The sequence below is a fragment of the Salvelinus namaycush genome, unplaced genomic scaffold (assembly GCF_016432855.1).
Source record: "Salvelinus namaycush isolate Seneca unplaced genomic scaffold, SaNama_1.0 Scaffold866, whole genome shotgun sequence".
NCBI lineage: Eukaryota > Metazoa > Chordata > Actinopteri > Salmoniformes > Salmonidae > Salvelinus > Salvelinus namaycush.
The window spans coordinates 70,509-87,868 of NW_024061604.1; the positions used below are offsets into that span (position 1 = coordinate 70,509).

At 45.4% G+C, this 17,360-nt stretch overlaps 1 protein-coding gene across 1 annotated transcript in view; it reads right to left on the reverse strand.

The window, feature by feature from the left end:
* The window catches only part of sgsm2 (small G protein signaling modulator 2), a gene marked incomplete at its 5' end in the record, with an annotated part of 94,412 nt that overhangs the window by 58,079 nt on the left and 18,973 nt on the right, over positions 1–17,360 (reverse strand). The window contains 3 exons of the mRNA XM_038987821.1: positions 2,109–2,257; positions 3,196–3,263; positions 3,614–3,778. Of these exons, the coding sequence (XP_038843749.1) occupies positions 2,109–2,257; positions 3,196–3,263; positions 3,614–3,778 (382 nt within the window). The remainder of the gene's footprint in view (positions 1–2,108; positions 2,258–3,195; positions 3,264–3,613; positions 3,779–17,360) is intronic.

Genomic DNA, 17,360 nt, shown 5'->3' on the forward strand with positions numbered 1-17,360 from the left:
TTTTGCATCTTGTTTTTTGCAGTTGCTAACTGCTGTGAACTGAAAAGAGGAGCAACCCAGGCAACTGTGTGCTTTGGGATCCTTTAACAGAATGTGACTGGCACCCTTTGGGCCCTGGTCAAAAGTAGTGCACTATATAGGGAATAGGGTGTCATTAGGGACGCGGCACATGCGACCATGATTGAAACTGACTGGGTCCTTTACCCATCGGGGATTTGAACCAATAACATTGTAGTTACTTAGCCCTATTGTCTAACTACAAGGGTCTGTGCCCTTCTGAGAAACTACTCCCAGGACTCCTTGGAAAACAATTGTTACTAAGTGAACTATCCTGGCTAAATACAGTTGAAGTCAGAAGTTTACATACATCTCAGCGAAATACATTTAAAGTCAGTTTTTCACAATTCCTGACACTTAATCCTTGTAAAAAATTCCCTGTTTTAGGTCAGTTAAGATCACCACTTTATTTAAAGAATGTGAAATGTCAGAATAATAGTAGAGAGAATGATTTAATTCAGCTTTTATTTCTTTCATCACATTCCCAGTGGGTCAGAAGTTTACATACACTCAATTAGTATTTGGTAGCATTGCCTTTAAATTGTTTAACTTGGGTCAAACGTTTTGGGTAGCCTTCCAAAGCCTCCCACAATAAGTTGGGTGAATTTTGGCCCATTCCTCCTGACAGAGCTGGTGTAACTGAGTCAGGTTTGTAGGCCTCCTTGCTCGCACACGCCTTTTCAGTTCTGCCCACAAATTTTCTATAGGATTGAGGTCAGGGCTTTGTGATGGCCACTCCAATACCTTGACTTTGTTGTCCTTAGGCCATTTTGCCACAACTTTGGAAGTATGCTTGGGGTCATTGTCCATTTGGAAGACCCATTTGCAAACAAGCTTTAACTTCCTGACTGATGTCTTGAGATGTTGCTTCAATATATCCACATAATTTTCCTGCCTCATGAATCCATCTATTTTGTGAAGTGCACCAGTCCCTCCTGCAGCAAGGCACCCCCACAACATGATGCTGCCACCCCCGTGCATCACGGTTTGGATGGTGTTCTTCAGATTGCAAGCCTCCCACTTTTTCCTCCAAACATAACAATGGTCATTATAGCCAAACAGTTCTATTTTTGTTTCATCAGACCAGAGGACATTTTACCAAAATGTACGATCTTTGTCCCCATGTGCAGTTGCAAACCGTAGACTGGCTTTTTTATGGCCGTTTTGGAGCAGTGGCTTCTTCCTTGCTGAGCAGCCTTTCAGGTTATGTTGATATAGGACTCGTTTTACTGTGGATATAGATACTTTTGTACCTGTTTCCTCCAGCATCTTCACAAGGACCTTTGCTGCTGTTCTGGGATTGATTTGCGCTTTCGCACCAAAGTATGTTCATCTCTAGGAGACAGAACGCGTCTCCTTCCTGAGCGGTATGACGGCTGCGTGGTCCCATGGTGTTTATACTTGCATACTATTGTTTGTACAGATGAACGTGGTACCTTCAGGCATTTGGAAATTGCTCCCAAGGATGAACCAGACTTGTGGAGGTCTACAATTTGATTTCTGAGGTCTTGCCTGATTTCTTTTGATTTTCCCATGATGTCAAGCAAAGAAGCACTGAGTTGGAAGGTCGGCCTTGAAATACATCCACAGGTACACCTCCAATTGACTCCTTTGATGTCAATTAGCCAATCAGAAGCTTCTAAAGCCATGACATAATTTTCTGGAATTTTCCAAGCTGTTTAAAGGCACAGTCAACTTAGTGTATGTAAACTTCTGACCCACTGGAATTGTGATACAGTGAATTATAAGTTAAATAATCTGTCTGTAAACAATTGTTGGAAAAGTTAGTTGTGTCATGCACAAAGTAGATGTCCTCACCGACTTTACAAAACTATAGTTTGTTAACAAGAAATATGTGAAGTGGTTGAAAAACAAGTTAATGACTCCAACCTAAGTGTATGTAAACTTCTGACTTCAACTGTATAAAAGGAAATTAGTATTGCCATAGCTGCTCATTGAATCCTTACGGAATGTATTGTACTGTATTGACCAACTGCTCCAGTAAGAGCCCCATTCATTCCTCAGGTCCCCAGGGACCCAGTGTCTCTCACCCCCAGAGCGGGCCTCCTGCTGGGGGAAGCGTCCTGGCCCCGGTGGGCCCCGTGGATCCGGTGGCGCTGGACCAACTCGTTGGCCGACGGGTCCGTCCAGAAGTGGTCGGACGTCTTCAGCTTAGTGTACTCCAGAGCACAGGGACCCACTGGAGGAGGGAGGGGGAAGAGAGGGAGGAGGGAGGAGGGAGGGGGAGGGGGGGGGGGGGGGAGAGGGAGGGGGGAGGGGGACGAGAGGGAGGAGGGAGGGGGAAGAGAGGGAGGGGGGAGGGGGGGGGAGAGGGAGGAGGGAGGGGGAAGAGAGGGAGGAGGGAGGGGGAAGAGAGGGAGGGGGAGGGGGAAGAGAGGGAGGAGGGAGGGAGAAGAGAGGGAGGGGGGAGGGGGAAGAGAGGGAGGAGGGAGGGGGGGAAGAGAGGGAGGAGGGGGAGAGGGAGGGGGGGGGGAAGAGAGGGAGGGGGAAGAGAGGGAGGAGGGAGGGGGGAGAGAGGGAGGGGGGATAGAAAGAAGGGGTAAAATAGGGTGAGAATGAGGGAGGGAGAGTAAATATAAGCAAAAAGAGTATCTACTGTATATAGCATTATAACAGTCCGTAGGGACATTATAACAATGCAATGTAGCATTATATCAGTCCATAGAGACATTATAACAACCCAATGTAGCATTATAACAGGCCGTAAAGACATTATAACTACCCAATGTAGCATTATATCAGTCCGTAGACACATAGCAACCCAATGTAGCATTATAACAGTCCGTAGAGACATTATAACAACCCAATGTAGCATTATAACAGCTGTCCATAGAGACATTACAACAACCCAATGTAGCATTATAACAGCCCGTAGGGACATTATAACAATGCAATGTAGCATTATATCAGTCCATAAAGACATTATAACAAGCCAATGTAGCATTATAACAGCGCGTAGGGACATTATAACAGTCCGTGGGGACATTATAACAACCCAATGTAGCATTATAACAGTCTGTAGGGACATTACAACAACCCAATGTAGCATTATAACAGTCCACAGGGGTGTTATAACAACCCAATGTAGCATTATAACAGCTCTTAGGGCCAACTTACCCAGTAGACATGCCAGGATGGGTCCAAACACTGAGTCATGCATCAGAGCCTCCCTCTCATAGTACTTACTGTAGAGACAACACACACACACACACACACACACACACACACACACACACACACACACACACACACACACACACACACACACACACACACACACACACACACACACACACACACACACACACACACACACGCAATGTAGAGAAACAACAAAAGAGCATTGAGTCAAACAATGAAAACCAACACTCAAATGACTCCATTCGGCCTCATGCGAGACAAAGGAGGGAATGAAATTAGAGAGTAGTGTGAAGAACAAAAGATAATTAAATTGACTGGAACAGACATTGACAAGATCTTGCTCTTTGCATACAGTGCAGTGTAAGTTAATGCAGAAGTTGCCATTTTCTTTTACCTGGAGTTATCCACGATGTACTGTACGACCTTGTCCAGGACCTTCTCGAAGAGGGCGGTGCGTACCCAGATGTGCTTGATGGCCTGAGCGGAGAGGGGCTGGGGGGCGCGACCTGCAGACGACGACCCCTGCCTCTTCAGGGGCTCCTGACCCACACTCTGGGTCCTCTGAGTTCTAGGGGTGAAGGGCAAAGGTCAGTGAGTAAACAGGGTTAGGGTTCAAGGTCAGGGTTCGAGGTTAGGGTTCGAGGTTAGGGTGCGAGGTCAGGGTTCGAAGTCAGTGTTCGAGTTAGGTGTTAGGGGGTTGAGTTAAAGTTAGGGTTCGAGGTCAGGGTTCGAGGTCAGGGTTCGGGGTCAGGGTTCAGGGTCAGGGTTCAGGGTTAGGGTTCGAGGTCAGGGTTCAGGGTTAGGGTTCGAGGTCAGGGTTCGAGGTCAGGGTTCGGGGTTTGGGTTTGAGTTAAGGTTAGGGTTCAAGGTAGGGGTTAGGGTTCAGTGTTAGGGTTCGGGGTCAGGGTTCGAGGTCAGGGTTCAGGGTCAGGGTTCGAGGTCAGGGTTCGAGGTCAGGGTTCGAGGTCAGGGTTCGAGGTCAGGGTTCGAAGTCAGTGTTCGAGGTCAGGGTTCGAAGTCAGTGTTCGAGTTAGGTGTTAGGGGGTTGAGTTAAAGTTAGGGTTCGAGGTCAGGGTTCAAGGTCAGGGTTCGGGGTCAGGGTTCAGGGTCAGGGTTCGAGGTCAGGGTTCGAGGTCAGGGTTCGGGGTTTGAGTTAAGGTTAGGGTTCGAGGTAGGGGTTAGGGTTCAAGGTAGGGGTTAGGGTTCGGTGTTAGGGTTCGGGGTCAGGGTTCGAGGTAGGGGTTAGGGTTCGAGGTAGGGGTTAGGGTTCAGTGTTAGGGTTCGGGGTCAGGGTTCGGGGTCAAGGTTAGGCTTAGGCAGATGATCTCAGGTAAGACTGGTGTTGCTGTAGGTTGGGATTCCAGAAATCCCGGTTGAAAGATTAAAGGAATTAGGAGGGAATAAGCAGGAAATCAGGAAATCCTCCAAAGAATTGTTGCAACCCTACTGTAGAGTAGACGGTATGCTATCTCTGAGCTGACTAATTGTCTTGTTATGTGTCTTCCTCTTGGTTTTGTAGAGTAAACGACAGTATGTATGCACTTGACTCCATTTAAAAGGGGTAGGATAGGTATAATGGCTATGGTACCATCTTGTCACCTATACAGTACATAACGGGTAAGGCGAGAGGCTATGGGTTGATTTGGGTACTCTACAGAAAGACACCTGTTTAATAGGTGAAGTTGTAGTTGTCACCAGGAGGTGGCAGCATACCATACAGTCAAGAGGTCCGCTTGGGATTCAATGGGAGATTCTTAATTGGTTTTACTAAGGGACAGTTGTACATTTACTGGGGGGGCTGGTCCAAAAATGTTAGTTTTTTTTGCTTTAGTGTTGTTTGTGTGATTTTTTTTTATTGGGCACAGGGGATGGTAGTGTATGTTTCCCTGGTTTACATTCCACATTTTGCAGGCGTTACTATTTAATTTCTTCCATATAGCAACATGTCCTCATCTCCCTGCATGCTCCTCCCCTTAAAAGGTGTTTTGGTACTTCCCTTATGCAGTCAACTCTATCCTGCCCTCTAGTCATAGTGACAGTAGTGGTAGGTTTGTCCACATCTGCAATAGGCTAACTAGCAGTCATACCATACATACAATCTTTCACATCTGCACCAATTTTCTACATAAATCAACATAGAGGAAGAGCTGATAGGCAGCGGAGAGGCCAGGTGCAGCGGAGAGGCCAGGTGGAAGAGGAGAGGCCAGGTGCAGCGGAGAGGTCAGGTGCAGCGGAGAGGCCAGGTGGAAGCGGAGAGGCCAGGTGGAAGAGGAGAGGCCAGGTGCAGCGGAGAGGTCAGGTGCAGCGGAGAGGCCAGGTGGAAGCGGAGAGGCCAGGTGGAAGCGGAGAGGCCAGGTGCAGCGGAGAGGCCAGGTGCAGCGGAGAGGCCAGGTGGAAGCGGAGAGGCCAGGTGGAAGCGGAGAGGCCAGGTGCAAGCGGAGAGGCCAGGTGGAAGCGGAGAGGCCAGGTGGAAGCGGAGAGGCCAGGTGGAAGCGGAGAGGCCAGGTGGAGGCGGAGAGGCCAGGTGGAAGCGGAGAGGCCAGGTGCGTCATTGCGCATGAAAAAACACAGTCAAGACATGAGACACGCAGCTCAAAAAGCTCCCCCATTGGTCTGGTTTAGGCCATACCAATTGAACTTACTATATAACAGATGCCCCTCGTCACATTTCTCAAAATATTAAGTATAAAAATAAATAGTGAGTTATTTACAGTAATTCATATGAAGCTTGTCTTTGAATGATGTGCTTTGCCTTTTGTAGTAGTTGGGGGGTTCGGTTAAATTGCAGTGAATCGAATCATGGGAATCAAAATAACAATTTGTGAATTGCAAACAGTAAAATAAAAAATGTATAACCTTTTATTTGTGGTATAAACACAACCAGTCACAATGTTTTCATCTGATTAGACTACTTCAAAAGTCTCCTGCAGTCTACCTGCGACCGTACATCCACTCCACATGTTGTTGTGTTACAGCCCACATCCACATGTTGTTATGTTACAGCCCACATCCACTCCACATGTTGTTGTGTTACAGCCCACATCCACATGTTGTTGTGTTACAGCCCACATCCACATGTTGTTATGTTACAGCCCACATCCACATGTTGTTATGTTACAGCCCACATCCACTCCACATGTTGTTGTGTTACAGCCCACATCCACTCCACATGTTGTTATGTTACAGCCCACATCCACATGTTGTTGTGTTACAGCCCACATCCACATGTTGTTATGTTACAGCCCACATCCACATGTTGTTATGTTACAGCCCACATCCACTCCACATGTTGTTGTGTTACAGCCCACATCCACATGTTGTTATGTTACAGCCCACATCCACATGTTGTTATGTTACAGCCCACATCCACATGTTGTTATGTTACAGCCCACATCCACTCCACATGTTGTTGTGTTACAGCCCACATCCACTCCACATGTTGTTGTGTTACAGCCCACATCCACTCCACATGTTGTTGTGTTACAGCCCACATCCACATGTTGTTGTGTTACAGCCCACATCCACTCCACATGTTGTTGTGTTACAGCCCACATCCACATGTTGTTATGTTACAGCCCACATCCACTCCACATGTTGTTGTGTTACAGCCCACATCCACATGTTGTTATGTTACAGCCCACATCCACTCCACATGTTGTTGTGTTACAGCCCACATCCACATGTTGTTGTGTTACAGCCCACATCCACTCCACATGTTGTTGTGTTACAGCCCACATCCACTCCACATGTTGTTGTGTTACAGCCCACATCCACATCCACATGTTGTTATGTTACAGCCCACATCCACATCCACATGTTGTTGTGTTACAGCCCACATCCACATGTTGTTATGTTACAGCCCACATCCACTCCACATGTTGTTGTGTTACAGCCCACATCCACATGTTGTTGTGTTACAGCCCACATCCACATGTTGTTGTGTTACAGCCCACATCCACATGTTGTTGTGTTACAGCCCACATCCACATGTTGTTGTGTTACAGCCCACATCCACATGTTGTTGTGTTACAGCCCACATCCACATGTTGTTATGTTACAGCCCACATCCACTCCACATGTTGTTATGTTACAGCCCACATCCACTCCACGTGTTGTTGTTGTTGTGTTACAGCCCACATCCACTCCACATGTTGTTGTGTTACAGCCCACATCCACATGTTGTTATGTTACAGCCCACATCCACTCCACATGTTGTTATGTTACAGCCCACATCCACTCCACATGTTGTTGTGTTACAGCCCACATCCACATGTTATGTTACAGCCCACATCCACATGTTGTTGTGTTACAGCCCACATCCACATGTTGTTGTGTTACAGCCCACATCCACATGTTGTTGTGTTACAGCCCACATCCACATGTTGTTGTGTTACAGCCCACATCCACATCCACATGTTGTTATGTTACAGCCCACATCCACATGTTGTTGTGTTACAGCCCACATCCACTCCACATGTTGTTGTGTTACAGCCCACATCCACATGTTGTTATGTTACAGCCCACATCCAATCCACATGTTGTTATGTTACAGCCCACATCCACTCCACATGTTGTTGTGTTACAGCCCACATCCACTCCACATGTTGTTGTGTTACAGCCCACATCCACATGTTGTTATGTTACAGCCCACATCCACTCCACATGTTGTTATGTTACAGCCCACATCCACTCCACATGTTGTTGTGTTACAGCCCACATCCACATGTTGTTGTGTTACAGCCCACATCCACTCCACATGTTGTTGTGTTACAGCCCACATCCACTCCACATGTTGTTGTGTTACAGCCCACATCCACATGTTGTTGTGTTACAGCCCACATCCACTCCACATGTTGTTGTGTTACAGCCCACATCCACTCCACATGTTGTTGTGTTACAGCCCACATCCACATGTTGTTGTGTTACAGCCCACATCCACATGTTGTTGTGTTACAGCCCACATCCACATGTTGTTGTGTTACAGCCCACATCCACATGTTGTTGTGTTACTGCCCACATCCACTCCACATGTTGTTGTGTTACAGCCCACATCCACATGTTGTTGTGTTACAGCCCACATCCACATGTTGTTGTGTTACAGCCCACATCCACTCCACATGTTGTTGTGTTACAGCCCACATCCACATGTTGTTGTGTTACAGCCCACATCCACTCCACATGTTGTTATGTTACAGCCCACATCCACATGTTGTTGTGTTACAGCCCACATCCACATGTTGTTGTGTTACAGCCCACATCCACTCCACATGTTGTTGTGTTACAGCCCACATCCACTCCACATGTTGTTGTGTTACAGCCCACATCCACTCCACATGTTGTTGTGTTACAGCCCACATCCACATGTTGTTATGTTACAGCCCACATCCACTCCACATGTTGTTATGTTACAGCCCACATCCACATGTTGTTGTGTTACAGCCCACATCCACATGTTGTTGTGTTACAGCCCACATCCACATGTTGTTGTGTTACAGCCCACATCCACTTCACATGTTGTTGTGTTACAGCCCACATCCACTCCACATGTTGTGTTACAGCCCACATCCACATGTTGTTATGTTACAGCCCACATCCACTCCACATGTTGTTATGTTACAGCCCACATCCACATGTTGTTGTGTTACAGCCCACATCCACATGTTGTTGTGTTACAGCCCACATCCACATGTTGTTGTGTTACAGCCCACATCCACTCCACATGTTGTTATGTTACAGCCCACATCCACTCCACATGTTGTTATGTTACAGCCCACATCCACTCCACATGTTGTTGTGTTACAGCCCACATCCACTCCACGTGTTGTTGTGTTACAGCCCACATCCACATGTTGTTGTGTTACAGCCCACATCCACATGTTGTTGTGTTACAGCCCACATCCACATGTTGTTGTGTTACAGCCCACATCCACTCCACATGTTGTTGTGTTACAGCCCACATCCACATGTTGTTATGTTACAGCCCACATCCACATGTTGTTGTGTTACAGCCCACATCCACATGTTGTTGTGTTACAGCCCACATCCACATGTTGTTATGTTACAGCCCACATCCACTCCACATGTTGTTGTGTTACAGCCCACATCCACTCCACATGTTGTTGTGTTACAGCCCACATCCACATGTTGTTGTGTTACAGCCCACATCCACATGTTGTTGTGTTACAGCCCACATCCACATGTTGTTATGTTACAGCCCACATCCACATGTTGTTGTGTTACAGCCCACATCCACATGTTGTTGTGTTACAGCCCACATCCACATGTTGTTGTGTTACAGCCCACATCCACTCCACATGTTGTTATGTTACAGCCCACATCCACATGTTGTTATGTTACATCCCACATCCACTCCACATGTTGTTGTGTTACAGCCCACATCCACATGTTGTTGTGTTACAGCCCACATCCACATGTTGTTATGTTACAGCCCACATCCACATGTTGTTATGTTACAGCCCACATCCACTCCACATGTTGTTATGTTACAGCCCACATCCACATGTTGTTGTGTTACAGCCCACATCCACTCCACATGTTGTTATGTTACAGCCCACATCCACTCCACATGTTGTTGTGTTACAGCCCACATCCACATGTTGTTGTGTTACAGCCCACATCCACTCCACATGTTGTTATGTTACAGCCCACATCCACATGTTGTTGTGTTACAGCCCACATCCACTCCACATGTTGTTGTGTTACAGCCCACATCCACTCCACATGTTGTTGTGTTACAGCCCACATCCACATGTTGTTATGTTACAGCCCACATCCACATGTTGTTGTGTTACAGCCCACATCCACATGTTGTTATGTTACAGCCCACATCCACATGTTGTTGTGTTACAGCCCACATCCACTCCACATGTTGTTGTGTTACAGCCCACATCCACTCCACATGTTGTTGTGTTACAGCCCACATCCACATGTTGTTGTGTTACAGCCCACATCCACATGTTGTTGTGTTACAGCCCACATCCACTCCACATGTTGTTGTGTTACAGCCCACATCCACATGTTGTGTTACAGCCCACATCCACATGTTGTGTTACAGCCCACATCCACATGTTGTTGTGTTACAGCCCACATCCACTCCACATGTTGTTATGTTACAGCCCACATCCACATGTTGTTGTGTTACAGCCCACATCCACATGTTGTTGTGTTACAGCCCACATCCACATGTTGTTGTGTTACAGCCCACATCCACTCCACATGTTGTTGTGTTACAGCCCACATCCACATGTTGTGTTACAGCCCACATCCACATGTTGTGTTACAGCCCACATCCACATGTTGTTGTGTTACAGCCCACATCCACATGTTGTTGTGTTACAGCCCACATCCACATGTTGTTGTGTTACAGCCCACATCCACATGTTGTTGTGTTACAGCCCACATCCACTCCACATGTTGTTGTGTTACAGCCCACATCCACATGTTGTTGTGTTACAGCCCACATCCACATGTTGTTGTGTTACAGCCCACATCCACATGTTGTTGTGTTACAGCCCACATCCACATGTTGTTGTGTTACAGCCCACATCCACATGTTGTTGTGTTACAGCCCACATCCACTCCACATGTTGTTGTGTTACAGCCCACATCCACATGTTGTTATGTTACAGCCCACATCCACATGTTGTTGTGTTACAGCCCACATCCACATGTTGTTATGTTACAGCCCACATCCACTCCACATGTTGTTATGTTACAGCCCACATCCACTCCACATGTTGTTGTGTTACAGCCCACATCCACATGTTGTTGTGTTACAGCCCACATCCACATGTTGTTATGTTACAGCCCACATCCAATCCACATGTTGTTATGTTACAGCCCACATCCACTCCACATGTTGTTGTGTTACAGCCCACATCCACATGTTGTTGTGTTACAGCCCACATCCACATGTTGTTGTGTTACAGCCCACATCCACATGTTGTTATGTTACAGCCCACATCCACTCCACATGTTGTTATGTTACAGCCCACATCCAATCCACATGTTGTTGTGTTACAGCCCACATCCACATGTTGTTGTGTTACAGCCCACATCCACTCCACATGTTGTTATGTTACAGCCCACATCCACTCCACATGTTGTTGTGTTACAGCCCACATCCACTCCACATGTTGTTATGTTACAGCCCACATCCACATGTTGTTGTGTTACAGCCCACATCCACATGTTGTTGTGTTACAGCCCACATCCACATGTTGTTGTGTTACAGCCCACATCCACATGTTGTTGTGTTACAGCCCACATCCACTCCACATGTTGTTGTGTTACAGCCCACATCCACATGTTGTTGTGTTACAGCCCACATCCACATGTTGTTGTGTTACAGCCCACATCCACTCCACATGTTGTGTTACAGCCCACATCCACTCCACATGTTGTTGTGTTACAGCCCACATCCACATGTTGTTGTGTTACAGCCCACATCCACTCCACATGTTGTTATGTTACAGCCCACATCCACTCCACATGTTGTTATGTTACAGCCCACATCCACATGTTGTTATGTTACAGCCCACATCCACATGTTGTTGTGTTACAGCCCACATCCACTCCACATGTTGTTGTGTTACAGCCCACATCCACATGTTGTTGTGTTACAGCCCACATCCACTCCACATGTTGTTATGTTACAGCCCACATCCACTCCACATGTTGTTATGTTACAGCCCACATCCACTCCACATGTTGTTATGTTACAGCCCACATCCACATGTTGTTGTGTTACAGCCCACATCCACATGTTGTTATGTTACAGCCCACATCCACATGTTGTTGTGTTACAGCCCACATCCACATGTTGTTATGTTACAGCCCACATCCACTCCACATGTTGTTGTGTTACAGCCCACATCCACATGTTGTTGTGTTACAGCCCACATCCACATGTTGTTATGTTACAGCCCACATCCACATGTTGTTGTGTTACAGCCCACATCCACTCCACATGTTGTTGTGTTACAGCCCACATCCACATGTTGTTATGTTACAGCCCACATCCACATGTTGTTATGTTACAGCCCACATCCACATGTTGTTATGTTACAGCCCACATCCACATGTTGTTGTGTTACAGCCCACATCCACTCCACATGTTGTTGTGTTACAGCCCACATCCACATGTTGTTATGTTACAGCCCACATCCACATGTTGTTATGTTACAGCCCACATCCACATGTTGTTGTGTTACAGCCCACATCCACTCCACATGTTGTTGTGTTACAGCCCACATCCACATGTTGTTGTGTTACAGCCCACATCCACTCCACATGTTGTTATGTTACAGCCCACATCCACTCCACATGTTGTTATGTTACAGCCCACATCCACTCCACATGTTGTTATGTTACAGCCCACATCCACATGTTGTTATGTTACAGCCCACATCCACATGTTGTTGTGTTACAGCCCACATCCACTCCACATGTTGTTGTGTTACAGCCCACATCCACATGTTGTTATGTTACAGCCCACATCCACTCCACATGTTGTTATGTTACAGCCCACATCCACTCCACATGTTGTTATGTTACAGCCCACATCCACATGTTGTTATGTTACAGCCCACATCCACATGTTGTTGTGTTACAGCCCACATCCACTCCACATGTTGTTGTGTTACAGCCCACATCCACTCCACATGTTGTTATGTTACAGCCCACATCCACATGTTGTTATGTTACAGCCCACATCCACATGTTGTTGTGTTACAGCCCACATCCACATGTTGTTGTGTTACAGCCCACATCCACTCCACATGTTGTTGTGTTACAGCCCACATCCACTCCACATGTTGTTATGTTACAGCCCACATCCACATGTTGTTGTGTTACAGCCCACATCCACTCCACATGTTGTTATGTTACAGCCCACATCCACATGTTGTTGTGTTACAGCCCACTCCACATGTTGTTATGTTACAGCCCACATCCACATGTTGTTGTGTTACAGCCCACATCCACATGTTGTTGTGTTACAGCCCACATCCACTCCACATGTTGTTGTGTTACAGCCCACATCCACTCCACATGTTGTTGTGTTACAGCCCACATCCACATGTTGTTATGTTACAGCCCACATCCACATGTTGTTATGTTACAGCCCACATCCACTCCACATGTTGTTGTGTTACAGCCCACATCCACATGTTGTTATGTTACAGCCCACATCCACTCCACATGTTGTTGTGTTACAGCCCACATCCACTCCACATGTTGTTATGTTACAGCCCACATCCACATGTTGTTGTGTTACAGCCCACATCCACATGTTGTTATGTTACAGCCCACATCCACATGTTGTTGTGTTACAGCCCACATCCACATGTTGTTGTGTTACAGCCCACATCCACATGTTGTTATGTTACAGCCCACATCCACATGTTGTTGTGTTACAGCCCACATCCACATGTTGTTGTGTTACAGCCTAAATTTAAAATGGATTCAATTGAGATGTTGTGTCACCGGCCTACATACAATACCGGTGGCAGGTGGCGGGGCGGCAGGTAGCCTAGTGGTTAGAGCGTTGGGCCAGTAACCGAAAGGTTGCTAGATTGAATCCCTGAGCTGACAAGGTAAAAATCTGTCGTTCTGCCCCCTGAACAAGGCAGTTAACACACTGTTCCTAGGCCGTCATTGAAAATAAGAATTTGTTCTTAACTGACTTGTCTAGTTAAATAAAGGTAAAAAAATAAATAAAAATACAGCATAATGTCAAAGTGAAATTATGTTTTTCGACATTTTTGCAAATTAATTAAAAATGAAAAGATGAAAGGTCTTGAGTCAATTGGTAGATATGTAAAAAACAAAAAAGCAAACATTGAATATCCCTTTGAGCATGGTGAAGTAATTAATTACACCTTGGATGGTGTATCAATACATCCCGTCACTACAAAGATACAGGCGTCCTTCCTAACTCAGTTACTGGAGAGGAAGGAAACCGCTCAGGGATTTCAACATGAGGCCAATGGAGACTTTGAAACAGTTACAGAGTTTAATGGCTGTGATAGGAAAAAACTGAGGATGGGTCAACAACATTGTAGTTACTCCACAATACTAACCTAATTGACAGAGTGAAAAGAGGAAGCCTGTACAGAATACAAATATTCCAAAACATGCATCCTGTTTGCAATAAGACACTGAAGTAAAACTGTAAAAAATTTGGAAAAATAAATGTACTTTATGTCCTAAATACATGGCGTTATGTTTGGGGCAAATCCAACACAACACATCACTGAGTACCACTCTTTATATTTTTAAGCATAGTGGTGGCTGCGTCATGTTATGGGTATGTTTGTCATCAGTAAGGACTAGGTCGTTTTTTAGGATAAAAATAAACGGAATAGAGCTAAGCACAGGCAAAATCCTAGAAGAAGACCTGGTTCAGTCTGCTTTCCAACAGACACTGGGAGACAAATTCACCTCTCAGCAGGACAATAACCGAAAACACAAAGCCAAATATACACTGGAGTTGCTTACGAAGAAGATATTGAATATTCTTGAGTGGCCTAGTTACAGTTTTGACTTAAATCGTCTTGAAAATCCACGGCAAGACTTGGATGTCTAGCAATGATCAACAAAATTGTACAATCCAGGTGTGCAAAGCTTACCCAGAAAGACTCACAGCTGTAATTGTTGCCAAAGGTGATTCTAACACGTATTGACTCAGGAGTGTGAATACTTCTGTAAATTATGTTTTTGAAACACATGTTTTCACTTTGTCATTATGGGGTATTGTGTGTATATGGGTGATATATTTGATCCATTTTAAATTCAGGTTGTAACACAACAAAATGTGGAATAAGTCAAAGGGTTTGAATACTTTCTGAAGGCATTTTTACTCCTGAAATTATATAGGAGTTTGACAGCTTTTCATTTTTTCACTAATCTGAAAACATTTCGAAAAACGTAATTCTCTTTTACATTATGGGGTATTATTTAAAATCTCAATTTTGAATTCAGGCTGTAACACAACAAAATGTGGGGGGGGAAAAACATTATTTTTACCAGGTGGAAGGCTGTGTGTCACGTTCCTGACCAGTTTTCTGTTAGTTTTTGTATGTGTTAGTTGGTCAGGACGTGAGGTTGGGTGGGCAGTCTATGTTTTCTGTTTCTATGTTGGTTTAGGGTGACCTGATATGGCTCTCAATTAGAGGCAGGTGGTTTTCATTTCCTCTGATTGAGAGTCATATTAAGGTAGGTGTTTTCACACTGTTTGTTTGTGGGTGATTGTCTCCCGTGTCTGTGTTTGTCGCGCCACACGGGACTGTCTCGGTTTGTTTGTACGTTCGTTCTTTTGTGTAGTCATTTTCCTGCTCGTGAGTTCTTCGTTTTGTGTAAGTTCGCATGTCCAGGTCTGTCTACTCCGTTTTGTTATTTTGTTAGTTATTCAAGTTAGTTCGTTTTTTGTCTTGTCTAATAAATCATTATGAATTCACACCCCGCTGCACTTTGGTCGAATCACTACTCCTCCTCTTCGTATGAAGAGGAGGAGGAATGTCGTTACACTGTGCAAATTGTTTGACTTCTCCGTCCTCTCTTTCTTTTGAAAAAGGTCAAAGGTAATCGAGGAGAGGCGAAAAAGAGGAAACGTGGAAACAAATGCGCTTGTACGAAATGAGACTCTCCTTATCGACGAGGCAAATTACATTTACAGAGGAGGACTCACAAAATACACGTGTAAAGTTATACAAAATAAAACCTGCTAGTTGTGGCAGACATTTTATAGACATAACGATAAGTAGAATATTGTCTTTGACTCCAAGTATCGATTTATGTATTTTGCTTTCTTAGTGTTAGCTAGCTCTAAATGGGCTGTACCAGCTACAAAACGCTGCATCGATTGTTCTTCTCAGGGCTCTGTCTCAGGGCTCTGTCTCAGGGCTCTGTCTCAGGCCCCCCCCCCCCAACACACACACAACCACATGCCTCCCATTACCACCCTACTCCCACTCAACCTGGCAGCCGCAGTCACGATGCACACTCACCCCCAGCCTCTTCAGCCTGCCAAGGGATCTTGTTGTTGATCTTCACACACGCACACACACACACACGTATACAGTTGAAGTCAGAAGTTTACATACACCTTAGCCAAATACATTTAAAGTCAGTTTTTTCACAATTCCTGACATTTAACCCAGTAAAAATTCACTGTTTTAGGTCAGTTAGGATCACCACTTATTTTAAGAATGTGAAATGTCAGAATAATAGTAGAGAGAATTACTTATTTCAGCTTTTATTTATTTGATCACATTCCCAGTGGGTCAGAAGTTTACATACACTCAATTAGTATTTGGTAGCATTGCCTTTAAATTGTTTAACTTGGGTCAAATGTTTTGGGTAGCCTTCCACAAGCCGCCCACAATAAGTTGGGTGAATTTTGGCCCATTCCTCCTGACAGAGCTGGTGTAACTGAGTCAGGTTTGTAGGCCTCCTTGCTCGCACACGCTTTTTCAGTTCTGCCCACAAATTTTCTGTAGGTTGAGGTCAGAGCTTTGTGATGGCCACTCCAATACCTTGACTTTGTTGTCCTTAAGCCATTTTGCCGCAACTTTGGAAGTATGCTTGGGGTCATTGTCCATTTGGAAGACCCATCTAAGACCAAGCTTTAACTTCCTGACTGATGTCTTGAGATGTTGCTTCAATATATCCACATAATTTTACTTACTCATGATACCATCTATTTTGTGAAGTGCACCAGTCCCTCCTGCAGCAAAGCACCCCCACAACATGATGCTGCCACCCCCGTACTTCACGGTTTGGATGGTATTCTTCGGCTTGCAAGCCTCCCCCTTTTTCCTCCAAGTATAACAATGGTCATTATGGCTAAACAGTTCTATTTTTGTTTCATCAGACCAGAGGACATTTCTCCAAAATGTACGATCTTTGTCTCCATGTGCAGTTGCAAACCGTAGTCTGGCTTTTTTATGGCGGTTTTGCTGAGCAGCCTTTCAGGTTATGTTGATATAGGACTCGTTTTACTGTGGATATAGATACTTTTGTACCTGCTTCCTCCAGCATCTTCACAAGGTCCTTTGCTGTTCTGGGATTGATTTTCACTTTTCACACCAAAGTACGTTCATCTCTAGGAGACAGAACGC